The 17455-nt window shown below is 46.9% G+C and overlaps 1 protein-coding gene across 1 annotated transcript in view; it reads left to right on the top strand.

Moving 5' to 3' along the window:
• Nucleotides 1–17455, top strand: part of elp4 (elongator acetyltransferase complex subunit 4) — a 54081-nt gene that overhangs the window by 351 nt on the left and 36275 nt on the right. Inside the window, exons 2-7 of the mRNA XM_076023878.1 lie at nucleotides 1301–1336; nucleotides 5235–5356; nucleotides 6360–6494; nucleotides 8009–8145; nucleotides 11227–11311; nucleotides 13892–14080. Coding sequence (XP_075879993.1) covers nucleotides 1301–1336; nucleotides 5235–5356; nucleotides 6360–6494; nucleotides 8009–8145; nucleotides 11227–11311; nucleotides 13892–14080 — 704 coding nt within the window. The remainder of the gene's footprint in view (nucleotides 1–1300; nucleotides 1337–5234; nucleotides 5357–6359; nucleotides 6495–8008; nucleotides 8146–11226; nucleotides 11312–13891; nucleotides 14081–17455) is intronic.

Genomic DNA, 17455 nt, shown 5'->3' with positions numbered 1-17455 from the left:
CCACCCGGCACTAACGCTGCCAACACAGCCAGGGGATGCTGCTCAGTGTTTTAGGACCGGAGTAGCAAACATTGGACACGTTCTATTCTTACACTTCAGTTGAAAGTCAGCGCAGCAACGGACGTTCCGCGAATGACAGGACTGTACATTAAAGTGGAGTGACTGAATGTATTTAGGATGTCGACGGACTCCTGCAATAGTGGAGTCAATACATTGTTGCTAAGAGTTCTCTTGTACATTACATGTACCAAACGCAGCTAAATTATTGCCTCAGTACAGCCTCAGTTCTTTGCCACTTGCTTGTGAAACAGCTGCTAAATTGCCTCTGAAACACGTTAGTTTAGAAAACATGTCTGGAACGACATTAATTATGTAGTATTGTTATAATTATCTATTTGGTTAGATTTAGAAAGAATTGGATATGTTTTCAGTATATTGAAGTATTAACTATAAACTATACAAACTGTAGCCATTTTCAGGTTTTTCATTTTCCATCCTCAAGCGGAGCGGAGCATTTTTTCATAAAGGACTGAATACTGTTAACCTCGAGAAGCCGGTAGATTTAGCCCTCTGTTTACAGCCTCCCATAGAAACACTAATTTGTTTCATCTTGGAGTGCCTATGTTAGACCACATAGGCTTGGTTTTTCAGAACATCTGATTTGGCACACATTTTCTAGGCAATTAAGCAAGCAAAATACACTAATAATGCTGTTTTCAAAATATGGTGCCTATATGTCACACAAAATGAATACACAGACACACACACACATATACACGTCCCCAAGTCTGATTGACTTATTTGTCTTTTGTGACGTTGAGATACATGTATTAGTTAGTAGTTAAATTAATGCAGGAATTATGCAGGTAAACTATCCAAATGGCTGGGGAAATTTTTTTTAATTGATACTTTCATGATCATCATCAAGGTAGTCTAATTGCTGTGTCTCTTCACATATCCACGTGTCAAAGTTGCCTTTTTTGTATTCTTGATTGTCTTTAATTGTAACTATGCGATCGCAGAGAAATTTAGAGGTTTATATAATAAAACAGAATTAAAAATTTGCATCAAGACGCATCAGTTTCACATCAAGCTGTTTTTCTACACACTTGTGGTGTGCAGCAACAACTGAAGAGAAGAAGTATTTATTATCATTAAGTTTATCGTTCAAATTATGCCTCTCACGGGAAATGATGTACTTTCCGCAAGTGTCTGACACTCCAAGTATTCATTAAGTAAACCAATATCCCTGAGCTAGACGTGTTAAAAGTAATATTTTTTGTTGTTATTTTGTTTACAGGTGGTGGCTTGGCCGTTGGAACGGTTCTGCTCATAGGTGAGTGACTTTATTGTTGAAAAACCAGAAACCGAAAACAACAACAACAAAGGATTCAGTGAAGAGTCCAAATTAAAGGTTTATTTTTCTAGAAATTAAGTTGTTTTTTTTTTTTTCATTTTTCAAGGCTTGTATCGCTAGTTTAAAACAGAATGATCTACAATATATATATATATGTAATAGTATATTATGTGAAATGCTACACTGCATGGACTTGAAATGCCACTGCATTAGCCTGTGCATGTAATGCATCCTTAGCATAGTGTTTATATTCATGTGACGGTAACCACCACACCAAAGCTTCACAATTTCGAAATGCTTAAACTACATCAGTCTTTTCCCTGGATCTGCGAGGTCGGGGTGGCGCTATTTAACAGAATGACAAGTAGACCTGTGACCTGAGAGCCTCTCGTTAGAAACCCAGGTGTTCACACTCTCGCAGTCATTTTTAATAAAAATGCTCTTCGGCAGATGTGTTTGAGAAGTTGCCGGGCGTTTGCTCAAAGCAGGTGTGCAGTTGTTGTATTTCTTTTCTCTTTTTTTTTTTCTATTTTTCAGGACATAAACGTCCTCGACTGTATTATTATTGTTATTATCATTCATCATAGGCTGGGCTATATGCACTGGTAGACAGTGAGGTTAAGGCAGCCTTGTTTCCCCTTGAAGCTGTAATTTGTGTGTTGCAGAGGCCTATACCAACTGATGATATTGCTTTGCCCTTTAATTCACCCCCCCAATCGATGCAGGAGTCAGTGATTATACACTAATGCGTTCTTCCCTTCCATTTTGTGAATCAACATACGGTTGGTTTCATCTGGTAATGAGAGACGCAGTAAAGGTGAAATGCGTGTGTGAGCGCTTGTGTTTGTCTCTGGGAGTGCCGTGTTTGCGCGCGCGTTGTGCGTGTGTGTGTGAGAGAGAGAGAGAGAGCGAGAGAGGGTGGGACGGGGGCAGTTTGGAGCGTGTGTTTGTTTGTGTTTGTTTCAGGCAGTCGTCTCCTACAGTCTGCCCCCTTTAGTCGTGATGGCCTGTTTGTGAGACTCAGACATAAAATTATCAGACTGGTCGCTGTCCGCCTTTGAAGTGTCTTGAGCTGTCCGTCCTGATTTGTCAACCAGAGGGGGGATCAGCCCAGTATGGCTGCTGTCTGAAGATCTCTCATCTCTTGTGTTTGGTAACACAAGCAACAAAGCTCACAGCTCTCATTGTGCTCACCACGAAGGCCCGCCTGGGCTCAATTACTTTAAGCACATTTCTCTCTCTCTCTCTCTCTCTCTCTCTCTCTCTCTCTCTCTCTCTCTCTCTCTCTGTCTGTCTCTCGCTCTCTGTCTCTCTCACTCTCACTCTCTCGCTCTCTTTTTTTAATCCGCTCATGATAATCATGATTAATGAGGGAGTTAATTTTTAAAATATGTCGAGTGATTCAACTATTGTATGGTGTCATTGACCTCTTAAATAGTTCTTTATGAATAAGACATAGTATTATTATTATTATTATTATTATTATTATTATTATTATTATTGTTATTATTATTATTATTATTATTATTATTATTATTATCATTATTATTATTATCATTATTATGTAAATCCTTGACTGTGCACTTTTCACAGGTTATGTCATGTCACATTATTTTGCTGTGCATATTGCTTTAGCAAATTAAAGCAAATCAATCAACAAGCTGATTTATTTCAAAGTCACTGTTTTAAGATATTTTGTATAATCTGCAGCCTCGGCACAAGTGAAACTGTGTGATTACAGAAGATGCTTTCAGAATGCAAGCAACATGCTAAGCTCATTTGTAACAAGCATTCCTATGAAGCGTTTAAAAGCCAGTTTGCCCCACAAGAGAAAACCCCTTTTGCAACATAGAATAGCAAAGCACTCAAGCAATTAAAAGACAGTGAAATCATGAATAAATAAAAAGTTCTTCTACTGTACATGCTATACGGAGAACAATAATGTTTATCTAGGCAAAAGGTCAAATCACCTGTTCTGTATCTGCCAGCTGCATCATCTTGAAATGTGCGAGGATCAAGAAAAATCATACCACAACATCCCCAATTTCACCCATCTCCAAAGTTGATATATGTCACTGTATATTAGATTAGAAATAGCTTCCGACAGTAATTAAATCCAAGTACACCCAGTCTTGTTTCAGTGTCCCTTTTTCCCAGTCAATTAATTTAACACCTCTTTCATCAAATGTGTTGGGGTATTTTTTTTTTCACTTTGCCGGCAAAAGATTTCAAATTAATTAAAGCCCCTCAATAGAAATGATTCTCCTTCATAAACCAAAGCCTCATGGGAGGGTTGGGGGGGGCACTGACCTAGATATTGTGCCTCCTCCCCCTGCAGCTGCAGCAAATATGATTCTGCACTCTCGCAGTCCCACTGCACTGTTCAAAGGCAAATGACACGAGAGACGTTTGTTGCCTTTACCAAACCTTCGCAAAGTGAAAAAAAACAAGAGGGAGGGACAAAAAAAAAGAAAATCATCCCATGACTGTCCGGAGTGACTGATCTACCTCAAAGATATGACCGTCCCCCACCCCCTGTTGCTCGTATAGCCCGCCACCTCCCATCCCCTCCCTTACCCCCCGCCTCAACAGCCTAATGACTCCTGGAGGTTCCATTTGTAAGGCTCCCATAGAAACACAACCACAATAGGCCACATCTTGAGAGGGCCCATCTGGGAGTCTTTGTGGGGCCTGCTGAAAGCCACAAAGGCCTGCTGACCTAGAAACCCATCAATAAGAGAACAGGGAGCCCCACCGACAACAAATTGAAGAGCCATGGAATTTCCTGGGCACATCCTCAGTCTGTAGGTGAGGACATGGACCGGGAACATGGGGGGTTCAGGGGGGGGGGGGGGCGCGGGATTCTCTGGATGTTTGAGGATGACACGTCAGGATGCCATTCCCCGACTGTCAGCTGTAGGCCCCCGTTACCTTTAACTGTCAGCACCGGCGTCTTTGTCCCCGCGCCCACTGATGGTCTTTGTCGGGAAGAGGCCTATGAAATCTTTACAAAACGATGATTGTGACAGGAAGCAGCGGCCGCATGCTGGGTGAAGTTATGTGCCGTCCTTTCATGGTAATGATGCGGGTTGTTTTGTGGGGTTTGTGTTTTTGAATTGGCGGGTGGCCACTTTGTGCGCGCCCATAAAGGCCACCACGGGGAAAGTATGCCCATCAGCTTATTGCCGTTTCTGACGAGACTGATGCGGATTACGGTGGTTTTCAAGGCCTCAGCCATCACTGCGATCGTCCATACACCTGATGACGCGGGAGATGTAATGATGATAGAGTGCAGCTGCTGCTGGGAATCTCTCCAAAAGCAGTGAGATACAAATTTACCACATGCCAAGAGAGATTTTTTCAACAGCGGTACCGTCCTCTACTATGTCTGCCTCTTCCTGTCACATGTCCTGCCAGCTGGGGCTCCTTGCAGGGAGGGGTCAGGTGAATGCTTACGACAGGTGTCTCCCTCTCACCTCCGCTGCTGCTTGGGGACATGATAGGTGGATGTGGAAACGATCTCTGTCTTAGACCCTAACGAGAGTACCGTGGATGTCACCCCTGCCCAGAGAGTCAGATCGCCGGTGCTTTGGCGTCCTTGCATCTGCTCCTCGGTTTAAGGTGGCCCGACTCCAGGCCCTTAAGTCAATTACAGCCGGCCAGTGTGAGATGTCACAAACTGAGCAGATGTCGGGATGTGGCACAATCCAATGACAGACTTGAGGTTCTCATGTAACGGACGTACTTGCGCGGCTGCACCTCTGGATTCTTTCGTCGGTAACGTCAACGTTACAGTTTTGACAGCGACGGTTGCTTTGGTGCGCGCATCTTGTGTTCACACTCAAGTTGTTGTTTTTGTCTCGTGCTTCTTTTTCAGAGGAGGACCGATATGATAGCTACTCTCGCATGATCCTGAAGTACTTCCTGGCAGAAGGAGTCGTCTGTCGACATGAACTTTTTGTGGCGGCAGCCCAGGACGACCCAGATGAGATCCTGCAAGTATGAATGCATTTAATCTCTTCATCAGAGGGAAATCTGTCACTATGCGTGACAAGTGCTCAATTTCCTACGCAAACCATACGCACAGGTGCTAACCTGGCCACACATTGTCTACCGATCACAATCAGATGTTGTGGCTACTTTTTGACCGCAGGGACAAAACAACTCAGTGTTGAACAGCCTTCATCCTGCTTCTGTCCATTATTTACCAAGCGTTGTGGGTTGGAACAGCTTTCCCCAAGATGTGTCAGCCTGCGGGGGTGTCGGAGAGGTCGGGGGTGGCACGGTTGTCGCATTGTTGAAATGTTTCCCGATGCATGACTCAGTGAAGAGGAGTGGAGTCCCAGAAGCCGACTGTCAGCCATCATACAGGAGGAGGGCCGCTTTCCCGCTGATTGATAGTGGGAGGGGTCACATCCTCACCCTCTCTTTACATATCAAAGGCTCATTAAGACAGCGAGGACTCCCAATGGGGATATATCCCATAATTTAGTGTTTTCCCCGCAACATTCATGGTATGAATGGCTATTTTGTGTCTTTTCTGTAAATGGATGTTAGTCTTGCAAAAGCTATTTAGTATCTGTAAATACACACACACACACACACACACACACACACATATGTATACAAAAAAACACAGTTCTTCTTGCTTTGTCGTCAGTTTTATTCAAATGTTTTCCCTTTTCTGTTCTGCAATTGTTTATCCACATTTACTCCCATTAAAAAATATTGTTTGTCCTTTTACATTTGATGCTGCCACACAGAGACAACATTGAGGTTATGAATTGACTCAATTTAACTCAGTTCAGTTAAGAAACTATTTTCAACATGAATAAATCAATTAAAAATAGAAAATAATAAAACAAAAAAGTGTATTTTTTAATGAAAGCATCAAATTCATCATAATACCTATTTGTAAAAATTACTGAATTTACTTGTGGCACCTCAATATCTTTCCTGCCTTTTCTTTATTGTCATCTGATGATGTCAATCACCTGTGCAGGAACTCCCAGCTCCCATTTTGGATGACGTCGCCGTTCACAAACCGGCAGAGCAGCCCAAGTTGTCCAGCGAAGCCCCAGACAGTTTGGACTCTATGAAGATCGCCTGGCGCTACCAGAACCTTCCAAAAGTGCAGGTAGTCACATGACTTGAGGCTTTGAAACGAGGGACAAAATATATGTAACGGTTTAAAATATAGAGCTATGTGTGGGTGACTCTTTGATCCATTTTTAATAAAACCAGCCCGTGTCTCCAGTCACAATGGTATGTGAAAGCAGTGCCCCTGCTCTCTGGTCTCAGTGCTTTGGCAATTGTCTCCACCACTAAATCCATGAGCTTCTCAACTACTTTGAGGAGTGAATGAGGCCTCGGCCTTTCCTTTCAGTGTTGGACCAGATTACTCACACTTAGCTGGCGATAGGTAGGCTTTTCACTGGCCTCCCCCCTCCCGACGCCCCCCCAACCCCAAACTCACATATACACACATACACACACGCCTGCTCCCCTGCTTAGCCTGGGAAACAAGAGTACTTTGCAGTCTGTGCATTGACATGTCTGCTCGCTCAACCCTGTGACCCAGACCTGCGCCTCTGTCTTCCCCCAAATCCCTGCCTTTCCCCCTGCGAGGGTCGGCAGCCCTACACTCTTTCTTCCGCTTTTGAGAGGTGACCCTCCCCTTCTCCCTCTCTGCAGTCTCCCCCCTGCCCGCTCTGTCTATAATCCATATCGCTATGTGGATTAACAGCACAGAGTGTATCCCTGGGGATCCTCTCCCTCTTTCTCTCCCCCTGGAAACTTCTTTATATCTGTGTCCCTTTCTCACCTCTCTCGGCTCCCCCCTCCCTCCCCTGTAAAATCGTCTTTACAAACCACAAGTAAAGCCCCGACAGAGGATTTGCATCCCAAATTCAACCCCAGAGTCAACGCTTACTCTCCCCTTACACACACCTCTGCTGGCATCGCCCACTGTGTCGCTCTCATGATGAAGACATCAGATCAAAAGGTGAGGCCATCAGGGCGGGGATGGAACGCTAAGCGGGTTGCCCAGCTCACAAAGAGAAGATGAGCCCCTGACCCCCCCCACTCTGCCGGCCCGCTGACCCCCTCGTCCCGCCAGGAGAGGGACACACTGGGGGCCCTAATCCAGATTAGGAGTAGATTAAGGGCCCTCCTAACAATGGAATCCCTGGTTCGACTGAGGGAGAGGAGCTCACACTCTCTCTTTCAGCTGCAGGAAAACATCCGCCTTCCCCTTGCGTCCCCGACACGTTTGCTTTCACGGTGAGAAGTGGACATTTCTTTTTGTGAAGGAACGATGAAGAATGTGGTGCCAGTGGTTATTTAACTTCTCTCGCCACAGAAATGTAGAGGAATGACCCATAAAAAATGCAATTGCTCGACCACAGTATCGTGAAGCACACTCAATTAACATTTCAGAAAGACAAACAAGATTTTTTTTTTTCCTCGACCACTCATTTCATTCACATTTGGGAATTCATTCATTTGTTGTGAAACCGTTTAAGCGAGCAGTAATTTCAGACCCGAACAATTTAATATTAGTTTAAGGCCCCTTGTGGTTTGTGTTTGTTTTTTTTTGTTTAGTTAGCACACGTGTGTTTGAATATTCATGTGACTTGTTGACTCCTCCAGACCGCTCTGGCCTCCTCCTCCCGGTTCGGCCACTACTACGACGTCTCCAAGACGATGGAGCCAGAAATTCGCCAGGCAGCCAAGTGTCACCGCTTCTACCTCCCAGAACATCCCGCCGCGGCATCAGCCACACGCAGGTAAAACGACAAGACATCATCCACAGCATGCACAGAAACCAATGAGACACCGTCTGCAGAGCGCAGGCTCGCAAAGCCGACACCATCCTCAAAACGCGCTTACACAAACGAGACGTGGAGCGCGCAGAGCAGGTAAGCCAACGTGGCGTTGTTGGCAGAATACAGGTAAACCAACAGTACAGGGCGGTTCAACGTGATTTACTGTAAAGATTGCACAATGCAAAATAGCCAAAGCTGGAGAAAGGACCAAACTCAAGAGCAGCATCACTACAGATACACCTGACGCTCTGCTGCTGAGATTCTCATTCATAAGAACAGTGTGTGCATATGTTTGTTTGTTTTTATAATCCTTAACCTTTTCTTTATGCATGTCATTTTTACTACAGCCCACATTACCAAACTTGGATTCAAAACAGAATGAAAGCAGTATTACTTTAAAAAAAAAAAAAAAAAAAAATAGTTGTTTTCCATTTTTTTCACTTTTTTTTTTTTTTTTTTACATTTTTCTGAAAATTCTGGAAAAAAACAACTGATTGATTGAAAAATATTCAACAAGCTAGAAATGAAAACTATACTAAGACTATTAGGGTTTAAAGGAGTGTGAAGCAGAACGCTGTTTGTCTTAGTTTCCCCCCCTAAATGAGCCGCATTATCCCCCTTAAATAAAACAACCAGGTCCATCTTCTCCTCCTGATAGTTTGCCTTTCGCTCCAAACATTCGGCCTCTTTGCAAACGTTGTATAAGTCCATTCAAATAAGGGTCCTGTTTGCTGAGCGTCTGTTTGATTTCTCCTACGTTGAGTGTACTTAGGGTTCAGAGGTCAGGCGGGCTCTTTACTTTGAGAGTGCTGCTGAACACACAAGGGCACACGAAGGCGCACTCGCGCACACACTCTGAGTAAATACAGCAATCTGGAGACCAGAGGATGTGGAGGAGGCTTTGCACAATCCCTCTTCCTTGATTTCGGCAAACAGAGACGGGCTCAGCGGAGCACCCATGCAAACACGCTGAGCGCTGCAGACGTTCGTTAGTCTCATTAGTGATGGTACTGGATTTTATACGACTGGTCCTAGTAGTATCCGTGTCGGTTACTTGCTGCTTGATTGGTGGTTTTTATCTCTGTGTACGTTTTCATCTGATCAGTGTTGCTCCTAGAACCTCATGATGGACAAAAATGACACACATTTATTCATAGAACAATATCTTTATCTGTGTTGCTGCTTTAAATACCTTTTATTGTTGAGTTATGAAAATTAACCATCACATTCCATGTAGATCACAATTCAAAGTTGTATTTTTATGTGTTTTTATCTAACATGCTATGCGTTGGTACGTAACAGGAGGATAATATCAATAAAGTTCACACTGATGAAATTAGCCAGGTGGGGTCTGCGAGTTGGACACTGCTGCTCCGAAAACTGCTAACAACTATTAATTGTGTATAATTAGATAAAATACACAATGTTTTTTTTGTTTTTTTTTCCTTCTGACGCTGGCAGTAATGTGCAGCAGTCCTGAGTGAGAGTGACACGGTCGATAGCGCCGTGCCATCTGGACGGGCTTGCAGAGCCGACATTTTTGACAGCAGGAACCTACACCTGCATCGCAACCATTGTGCCCAAACACGCGCGTGCGCGCACGCACACACGAACGCACGAGCGCCCGCACACACCCAGCGCGTCGCCAGCACCGACCCCGAGGCGGGCGACGCCCCCTTGCACGTGTCCGCAGCCCCATGTTGATACCCTAGCTGTTAAATTGCTCAGTTTCACTTGAAGGCATAATTGGCACAAATTGCTCTCTAGGTGATACAGATCCTGTTGTTTAAGATCAAGCGCCCTCCCCTCCCGGCCCCGCCGAGCCCCCCCCCCACCTCCTCTCCTGCTTCACACCCCCTCATTGAAAGAAGAACGCTGAGATAAAGAAGCCTCCCCGTGTATGATACTAATTAGCTGACGCGCTAGCCCCTGTAGCTAAGCACCTAGACCCCCCTCCTTTTTTTTTTTGGTACCTGAATGAGGGCCGCTCGGTAGGGGTGGCTAAAGCACAATGCTGCGCCGCACAATGGCTGCCAACCGGAGGCAGCCCCCTGCTCAACTGCACATCAGACCCTCCTCCCCCATCACCAAAACTACCATGAGCAGGGGCATGGGCAGAGAGGCCATGAAGGGTAAGTGTCCCCTTTTTTTTCAGCGAAGCAGCTCTATCATTAGCCCCAGCGGGGTCAGGAGGCACCATTGTTGGGCTGAATAACTGAAATAGAGTACATGGCCATACTCTTGCGCAAGTGTAATCAACACGAGTGCGCGGGTGTCGTACCGCTCTTTATGCAGGACCGTTGGCGTGCGACCAATCCCGCGCCGCGTCGGCCTCGGAGCGCCGCTCAAATTGACGAGTGGCACCGGCGGCCCACTGCGAATCGCCGCAGACCGGTCATTACAGTTCGGGCCGCGTTCTTAAGTGCGGGCCAGGGGAGGAGGAACCTGTGTAAAAGCACTGGGGGTTTAAAAAAAAAAAAACTCCCACTGGCTCTGCCGTGCGCAAGGAGCGAGCTCAGCGGCGGCGGGCGGCCCGGCCCTTAACTGCTGCTAAACGTGGCTCATGGCCTTTTGTCAGTGGTGCACATCTCACCGCTGATTAAACACCAGAGTGCCGCTCCGTGTTAATTTAAGATATCGGCCCCATTAATTGTGCCCCCCCCCACCCCCTTCCTCTCCTCTCATGCGTCGTCTTTGTTTTTGCGCAAATGTTTGTCCATACAGGCGCCTTCTCATCCATCTGTCTGTCCCTGCACGATCAGATCTTCGGGGAGCTGACAGAGAACCAGTCGCGATGTAATTTAATCAAGCACATAAATTAATTGGATCTCTTGATATGGATCGTCTGTCTGCTTCAGTGGCCCCAGAAAAGCACAGTCAGGAGGAAACGCGGCGCAGTCATAGAGGATTAAGCCACCGCGGTGAAAGGCCTGGCCCAGTTTTAGCGAAACGCGGCCTCAATTACAGTTTGCATGTTTCTGAAGTAGCCGCATGGCGTTCTGTCTCTGCTCTCTCTGTTCTCCGCTGTCACTCTGTCCACAGCACCTTGCTCGGGCCTTACGCCGCGCTGCTCAAGTCCATCCAAGAAGTCATAAGCAGCCAAGGCTTCGACCTAACAGTTCCCATGGTAAGAAAGCAACGACTGTTTCAGATTTAATTCAGATGGATAATTCAGATCAACACTCCCCACCACAGACACAGACACAGACACACACTCACACACACACACACACACACACACACACACACACACACACACACACACACTTTCTACAGCAAACCTTTTTAATGATTTACCTCCAATCCTTGTGTTCACATTTATGGTCCCATATTATGCAAAATTCACTCCAGCAGTGTTTCCTCGTGTCTCCCGCCTGTCACTGCACTTCCCAGAAATGACGCCTGATGCCCGACAACAACCACCCCTTACTACTTGTGCTTGCTCCACTTTTCTGAAAGTGTGGCCTGAAATACACGCTTCTGGAAATCAGCTTGTTGGGAACCGAAATTCACCTTGAGCCACGTGTTTGTTTGGCCCCCAAAACTGCTTCATGACGGCCTTGTTTCTGTCTCTTTTCAAATATGTGGAAAGTGCAAAGAAGGATCCAATATAAGGTTTTGTAGAAGGCTGCACAGACGGCTAAGTATTCTTTTTGCTCAGGCGATTTTTATTCCCGGGTGGTATAGTGAATCATGCATGGTTGAAGTCTGGTAGGAAAAATAAAAAGACGTCCTCCTTCGCGCTGCTTCTCCGGAGCGTTTCCGCTTTTTCTCTCTCTCTCCCTCTTTCACCTGCTGGGGTCAGCCTCACCTGTGTGCCCCAGCTGCACGTCTCTTACCTTTGACACGCATCGTTTTAATAATCGTCAGACCCTTGCTGAACGCCACAAACAGCCGTGGCCCCGTCTGTCTCCCACCGGGGGGGCCGGATGCGACCACGCCGACGGCCGCGTGCGCGTCTGCGAGTGACGGACGCTCGGCCACGTTGTGTACAGTACGAGCGTCCGCGCATCTCACTCGGCCCCCTCTGCTCGTCACCTGGAGCCACCTCTCCTCTCCGTCAACTCGCGCACAGGATTTACCTCCAGTCGCCCCGCAACGTCCCCTCTCCCCTCCCCCACCCACCCTCCTCTCCCCCGAGCGCTGTCGCTCACATGCCGGATTAACTGCTGACATCATTAAAGCGGCGTGGCCGAATGACACGCTGTTGGCACAGTCCAGGAATGCAGGCCCGCCGCAGAGCGACATGGTTCTGGCACAGGCAAGGCCCAGTATGGACCATAGTCTGTCTGTCTGTCTGTCTGTCCACTTCAAGGACCGTGGGATGCAGTTTCCTTTAAACCCCAATAAATGTGCATTTCCAGCAGCAGCACATTGTCTGAAGTCTTGATGGGTCGGGAGGGGAACCCAGTAGGATAAATCCGCTGCGGTCCCGGCCGAGCCGTGGCCTATACGACGGCTGTTCCCGGCTCTTTGGCTGAGCTCTGCTGGCAATTTTCCCTAGTTTTTCTATAGGCTTAGCTATAGGAGTTAAGTTTGGCCTCTCTTGATGCCCGCAGCACGTCTTGTTACCACAAACACCCCATGCTGGGCGGCAGACATAGAAATAAATTTCTAATTCAGACACGCACACACACACACACACACATACCCTTCCCGGAGATCTGTGTCGGCTATGGCCGCCAAACAAAGGAAGGGCAACTCTTGCACAAGACGAGGTGCAGGGATGCAGCGCTGAAGTCGTTCCCGTCGCACGGAGGGATGACTGCAGCGCGGGACTACTTTTGGAAACTGTGAGGCCTGCGCGCAAAACAAGACACAATGGGGTTTATTTTTCTTAGATGCCCGCGATTCCTCCCTGCATCCAAACCAGGCTTAGGTCACACCGTTGGTGGAGAGGAAGCAGCAGTGAGCAGAGCGCAGGAGGTGACAGAGGGAGAGGCCTTGAGGAGAAGTAGGTTGTTGGGGGAGGAGAGGGAGGGCGTGGGGGGGAGGGCGCGCGGAAAGAAAAAGTGAGCAGATTTGAGGCCAGAGCTTTGTTTCTCACTCTTGGCTCTCACCTCACTAATCAGGAGGCATCCTGAAGAAAGCCCAAATAAAAAGGCAGTCGTGCCAAAAGGGCTGGAAAAACCTCTCACAGCGCGGACAGGCCGCCTCATTCTCTCCGTCCCGGTGATATATATGCTACTAGTGTTTGGACACTTTTCCCATCTTAGTGTTCGTGGTTTTACTGTTGATCTCTCTTGGTGGGACGAGTGGGGGGAGGCGTTCAAGGGACGGCGCTCCACCCTTTACCCAGGCCCCCTTTGGCTGCAGAGCACCGCTGTCGTGCCAAGAATGTGCTGGGGTTTCTGGGTGGCGGCCATATTGGAAGCCTGTCTGACAGGTCCATTGTGCGTGTGTCAGATGGCCTCTGTGATTGGGCAGTTGTGTCCACTCACGTTTGGGCACCGTGTTCCGATCGTCTGTGTTGGTGAGCAGATCTTCCAGCCCGTCTTTTCCCAGAGCCGGGCAACCAGAAACAGAGCGGCAGGAAAAAATGTAAACGAAAAACAGCAATGTGTTAATCACGAGTGCACTTTATATTCAAAAAGTGATGGCCCTGGCTTTTGAAATGATATTTTTCTCTGATTTTACTCACCGTCGTTATTAATCCCGACTTCCTGTTTTTGTCCCCCCCCTCCCCCCCTTTGGTTTTCCTTCATAGTCAAACTCCCGCAACATCCTGCGCATCGGGCTCCACTCCCTTGGCGCCGCTCTGTGGGGGGACGACCTGTGTTGCCATGACAACCCTAAAAGTGGCCACGCGCTCACCACCTTTCTCTACGGCCTCCGAGCGCTGCTGCGTTCGTCGCTGGCCGTCGCAGTCGTCACCGTGCCTTCGCACCTCATCCAGGTAAGAAAGTGCTGGAGCCTGAGAGGAGCACAATGAGCCCAGTAGCTCGGAGTAAACCTGAACGTTTTGATTTCTGCTTTCATTTGTAGCTGCATCTACTCTGTTTCCCCTAAAGTCAGTATTTATTTGGACTCTGCTTGCTCCTGTTGAAATGCATCAGCAGGGTCTATTTACCAGGTGCAGTCATTACATTTTGTGTCCCAATTATGCAGGTGAGATGAATCCATGCAACATTTTTGGCACTGAAAAATGAGCAAACAACATTTTATTCCAACTTTATGGGCAACATTGTACCAATTTTTCAGGATAAGTCTGTCCCTCGTAAGAACACCTTCAAATTAAAGCAGCTCAGTGTTCTTCAGCCTCTCCTCTGTCAGTGCCCTTAAAACCCAACCTTGAATTTCCGCGAGCTTGAGGGCTGTCGGAGAACCTTTGAATTTAAAGATACGTGACAGGTCTTTTGTGCGTGACTTGATATTTGGCTCGCATACTTTTGCTTTGTGTCGCCCGATAATGGGCCACAAAACAAAGTTTGAAGTGCCTTTGTGGCGGGGCCTCCTCTTGACCCGGCGGTTCAGAGTCACCCTGGTCTGACTCAGGCCTGCGAGGGGCCTCCTCTCCCCTCCACGCATCGCTCGGCCCAACAGACCCAGTTGAGTGCACACCTCATTCACAAGCCTCTTAATCTATGTTTGTTTGTTTGTTTGGGGCTCTTAATTACGTCGAAGCTGCACACAGTGTGAGCGTGAGCCCGTGCATGCATCCCTCCTTCTGCCCGCGTGCATGCGCGTGCGTGCGTGTGTGTGTGTGTGTGTATGCGTGCATGTGTGTGTGTGTGTGTGTAGCGCCCGCCCTGCGTCGCTTGTTCTCGTTCGGTAATGAGTGTGCGCTTATATTTGTGCATTTAAGGGCGGGGGAGAGGGGGGGTAATAAGTCTGCGTGCATGCGTCTGTGTACAGTCTGGCCTCTCAGTGTGAAGGTGGAGTCATCTGCTGAGGCATATGGCAAACCACAGCCCTCCCCCAGACAGTTGACCATAGACGCACACTTGCAAGAAAAGCCATCTGAGACTTACGACCTTGTTTTTTTTTTCTCTTCCTCTCTCTCTCTTGCGCCCCCTCGCTGTGTTTTCCTTCAACTCTCGCTTTCACTTTTTTAAAAAAGCGCCCCGCTCACCTAACGCCGCCATCCGCCCGAGGACCGCGGTGGCGGCGCCATGTAAAAAAATTCCTTATTACAAAGATGTAGATGGATGGTTAAGTTTCAGAACAGCTGTGTTGTCACAATACAAGCTGGCTCCAAGCCTGTGTGCTCGGTGCCGCCGAGGCCTTGGCTTCGTCTAAAAAGGTAGAGTGGCTAACTAGCAGATGTCAGCTGTGGTGGGAGCCGTCCCCCTGTCCCTCTCTGGCCCGTCCTCCAAACCTTTAATCTCCTCCTCCCCTCGCGCCCCCACCCCCCCGACGCCCTCCCCCTCCACTCCACCCTGGGGAGCGGAGTGAATGAGGCGGGGAAGACGAGGAGAGGGGAGAGATTTTGGACCGAATCAGGTGTTGGTTGGCGGCGCCAACACGGAGGTAATGAGAGGCTGTTAAGAGGGGCATCAAGGAAATGACCTAATGATGAGTTTAGTCCCTCTTGATGTCGCCATTGTAAGAAAGGAGGTCAGCATTGTTTGCGGGCAGCTCATTTAAAAAATTGACATGCTAGCGTTGCCCCCTTTTGCTGCCAGTGTCTTTGCCGCGATAATTAGCTTAGTTTGGAGCCGCTCGCTCGTTTGCGGCGTCTAGACTTGTAGCGGGCGGAGCAGCAAGCCAAGACCACACTGGACACTCCATCCATTATTGAGCAGCTTGGGAAGTCGGGCAACTCACTGAAAGCCTTCCCACAGCAGCCCAGTGTCACAGTCCATCTGAAACATTAATTAGGCTTTTGTGGTTCTCCTCCGTCATACTATCACCTGCTACCCGCAAGTAAAAGAATTTCTTCTCAAGGAAAAACCAAGAAGCAATGCAGATGTAAATGCAGAGAAACGCCTTCCCTCGTGCCACAGAATGCGAGAATTAAATGTTTAGTGTTGTCACTGCAGGATCACTGCAGCTTCTCAAACTGCCACTGGAATTGGTGGAGAGCTGACGTGGTGGAACTGCCGTCCTCACAACGTTGGCATCCAGTTGCGTCTGCTCCTCTGAAGTGGGTCTTGACATTTTAATGGGAAGTTTGGCTGCTTTGTTTGTGCTGCCTGTTCAATCATTGGAGTTGTGTGTGTGTGTGTGTGTGTGTGTGTGTGTGTGTGTGTGTGTGTGTGTGTGTGTGTGTGTGTGTCTGTGTGTGTGCCTGCGTGTGTGCGTGCACGCGCATACGTGCGTCGTTATTGTTATTACATTATTTTTCAAAGCTGAAAATGCATGTTCTTGTTTTCTTGTTTTCGCTCTTAAAAAATGAGGAACATGGAAATGTGGCACATTCTTTTTTCCGGTTTGTCTGGTCTAGTATGGCAAAGGATCCGACTTTGAATCTGAGCAAAGGGGGCATCAGTTATGAATTTCTCTTTGTTCGGAACAAGACACTCTGGCTTTATTTAAACATGAGAAAACATTTTTGTTGCGTGTCAAGGTGTTGGAGTTTGTATGCGCCCTCCAGTGTAAAAAAGTAGAACGTGTGTGTGTAGATCTTTGGTGGCCCCCACACCAGACCACAAGCTGGCAGTGATGTGACTTCTGGAATAAAAATGAAAAATCTTCTTTATTGTCATCAGTAGAAATCAATCAATGCTTTCCAGCTAGAATAAAAATAAATCTATTGTTTGCTTTTTTTTTTTAATGCAGAAGCCATGCAGCGAGGATATGTACGAGTGTGGTTAGCATGTGTGGTTGGTGTTATCAGAGGTCTTTCCCTACTATATTTTAGGAACTTTATTGTTGTTTTGTTCTGGGCTCCGTTTTTCAACAGGTTTTTTCATGTCTGTATTTTTGTTTTCTATAAATCCATTAGTATTTATTCAGAGTCCTCAGGAACTTCAGCGACTCTGAAATTAAAGCTTATTAAGTTTGCAGCAATTCTGATGAAGCAGACGATGCACACGTCTTCATGTGACACAATGGCTCTTTGATAAGTTTCTTTCTTCGATAAAAACCTTAAAATGTTGCCAACAAATATTAACGTAATCCTCAAAGCATTGTTTAAAAAATGAATCTGGACATATTTTTTCTCAGATGGTCGACTAAATAATTATAGGATTATTTAGGTAAATAATTATTATTTCAATTTTCAAACCTTTAAATTTAATTTTTATAAGTCTTAAACCAATTGATCGAAGCATATTTAATTATTTAAAAGCAAAGATCTTGATTATTATTGTGTTGTAGAGGTTGTTTT

This window comes from Nelusetta ayraudi, unplaced genomic scaffold (assembly GCF_046127955.1).
Source record: "Nelusetta ayraudi isolate G7.1 ecotype Tasmania unplaced genomic scaffold, CSIRO-AGI_Nayr_v1 ptg000002l, whole genome shotgun sequence".
NCBI classification, from domain to species: Eukaryota; Metazoa; Chordata; class Actinopteri; order Tetraodontiformes; family Monacanthidae; genus Nelusetta; species Nelusetta ayraudi.
This window is presented reverse-complemented; position numbering and strand designations above follow the sequence as displayed.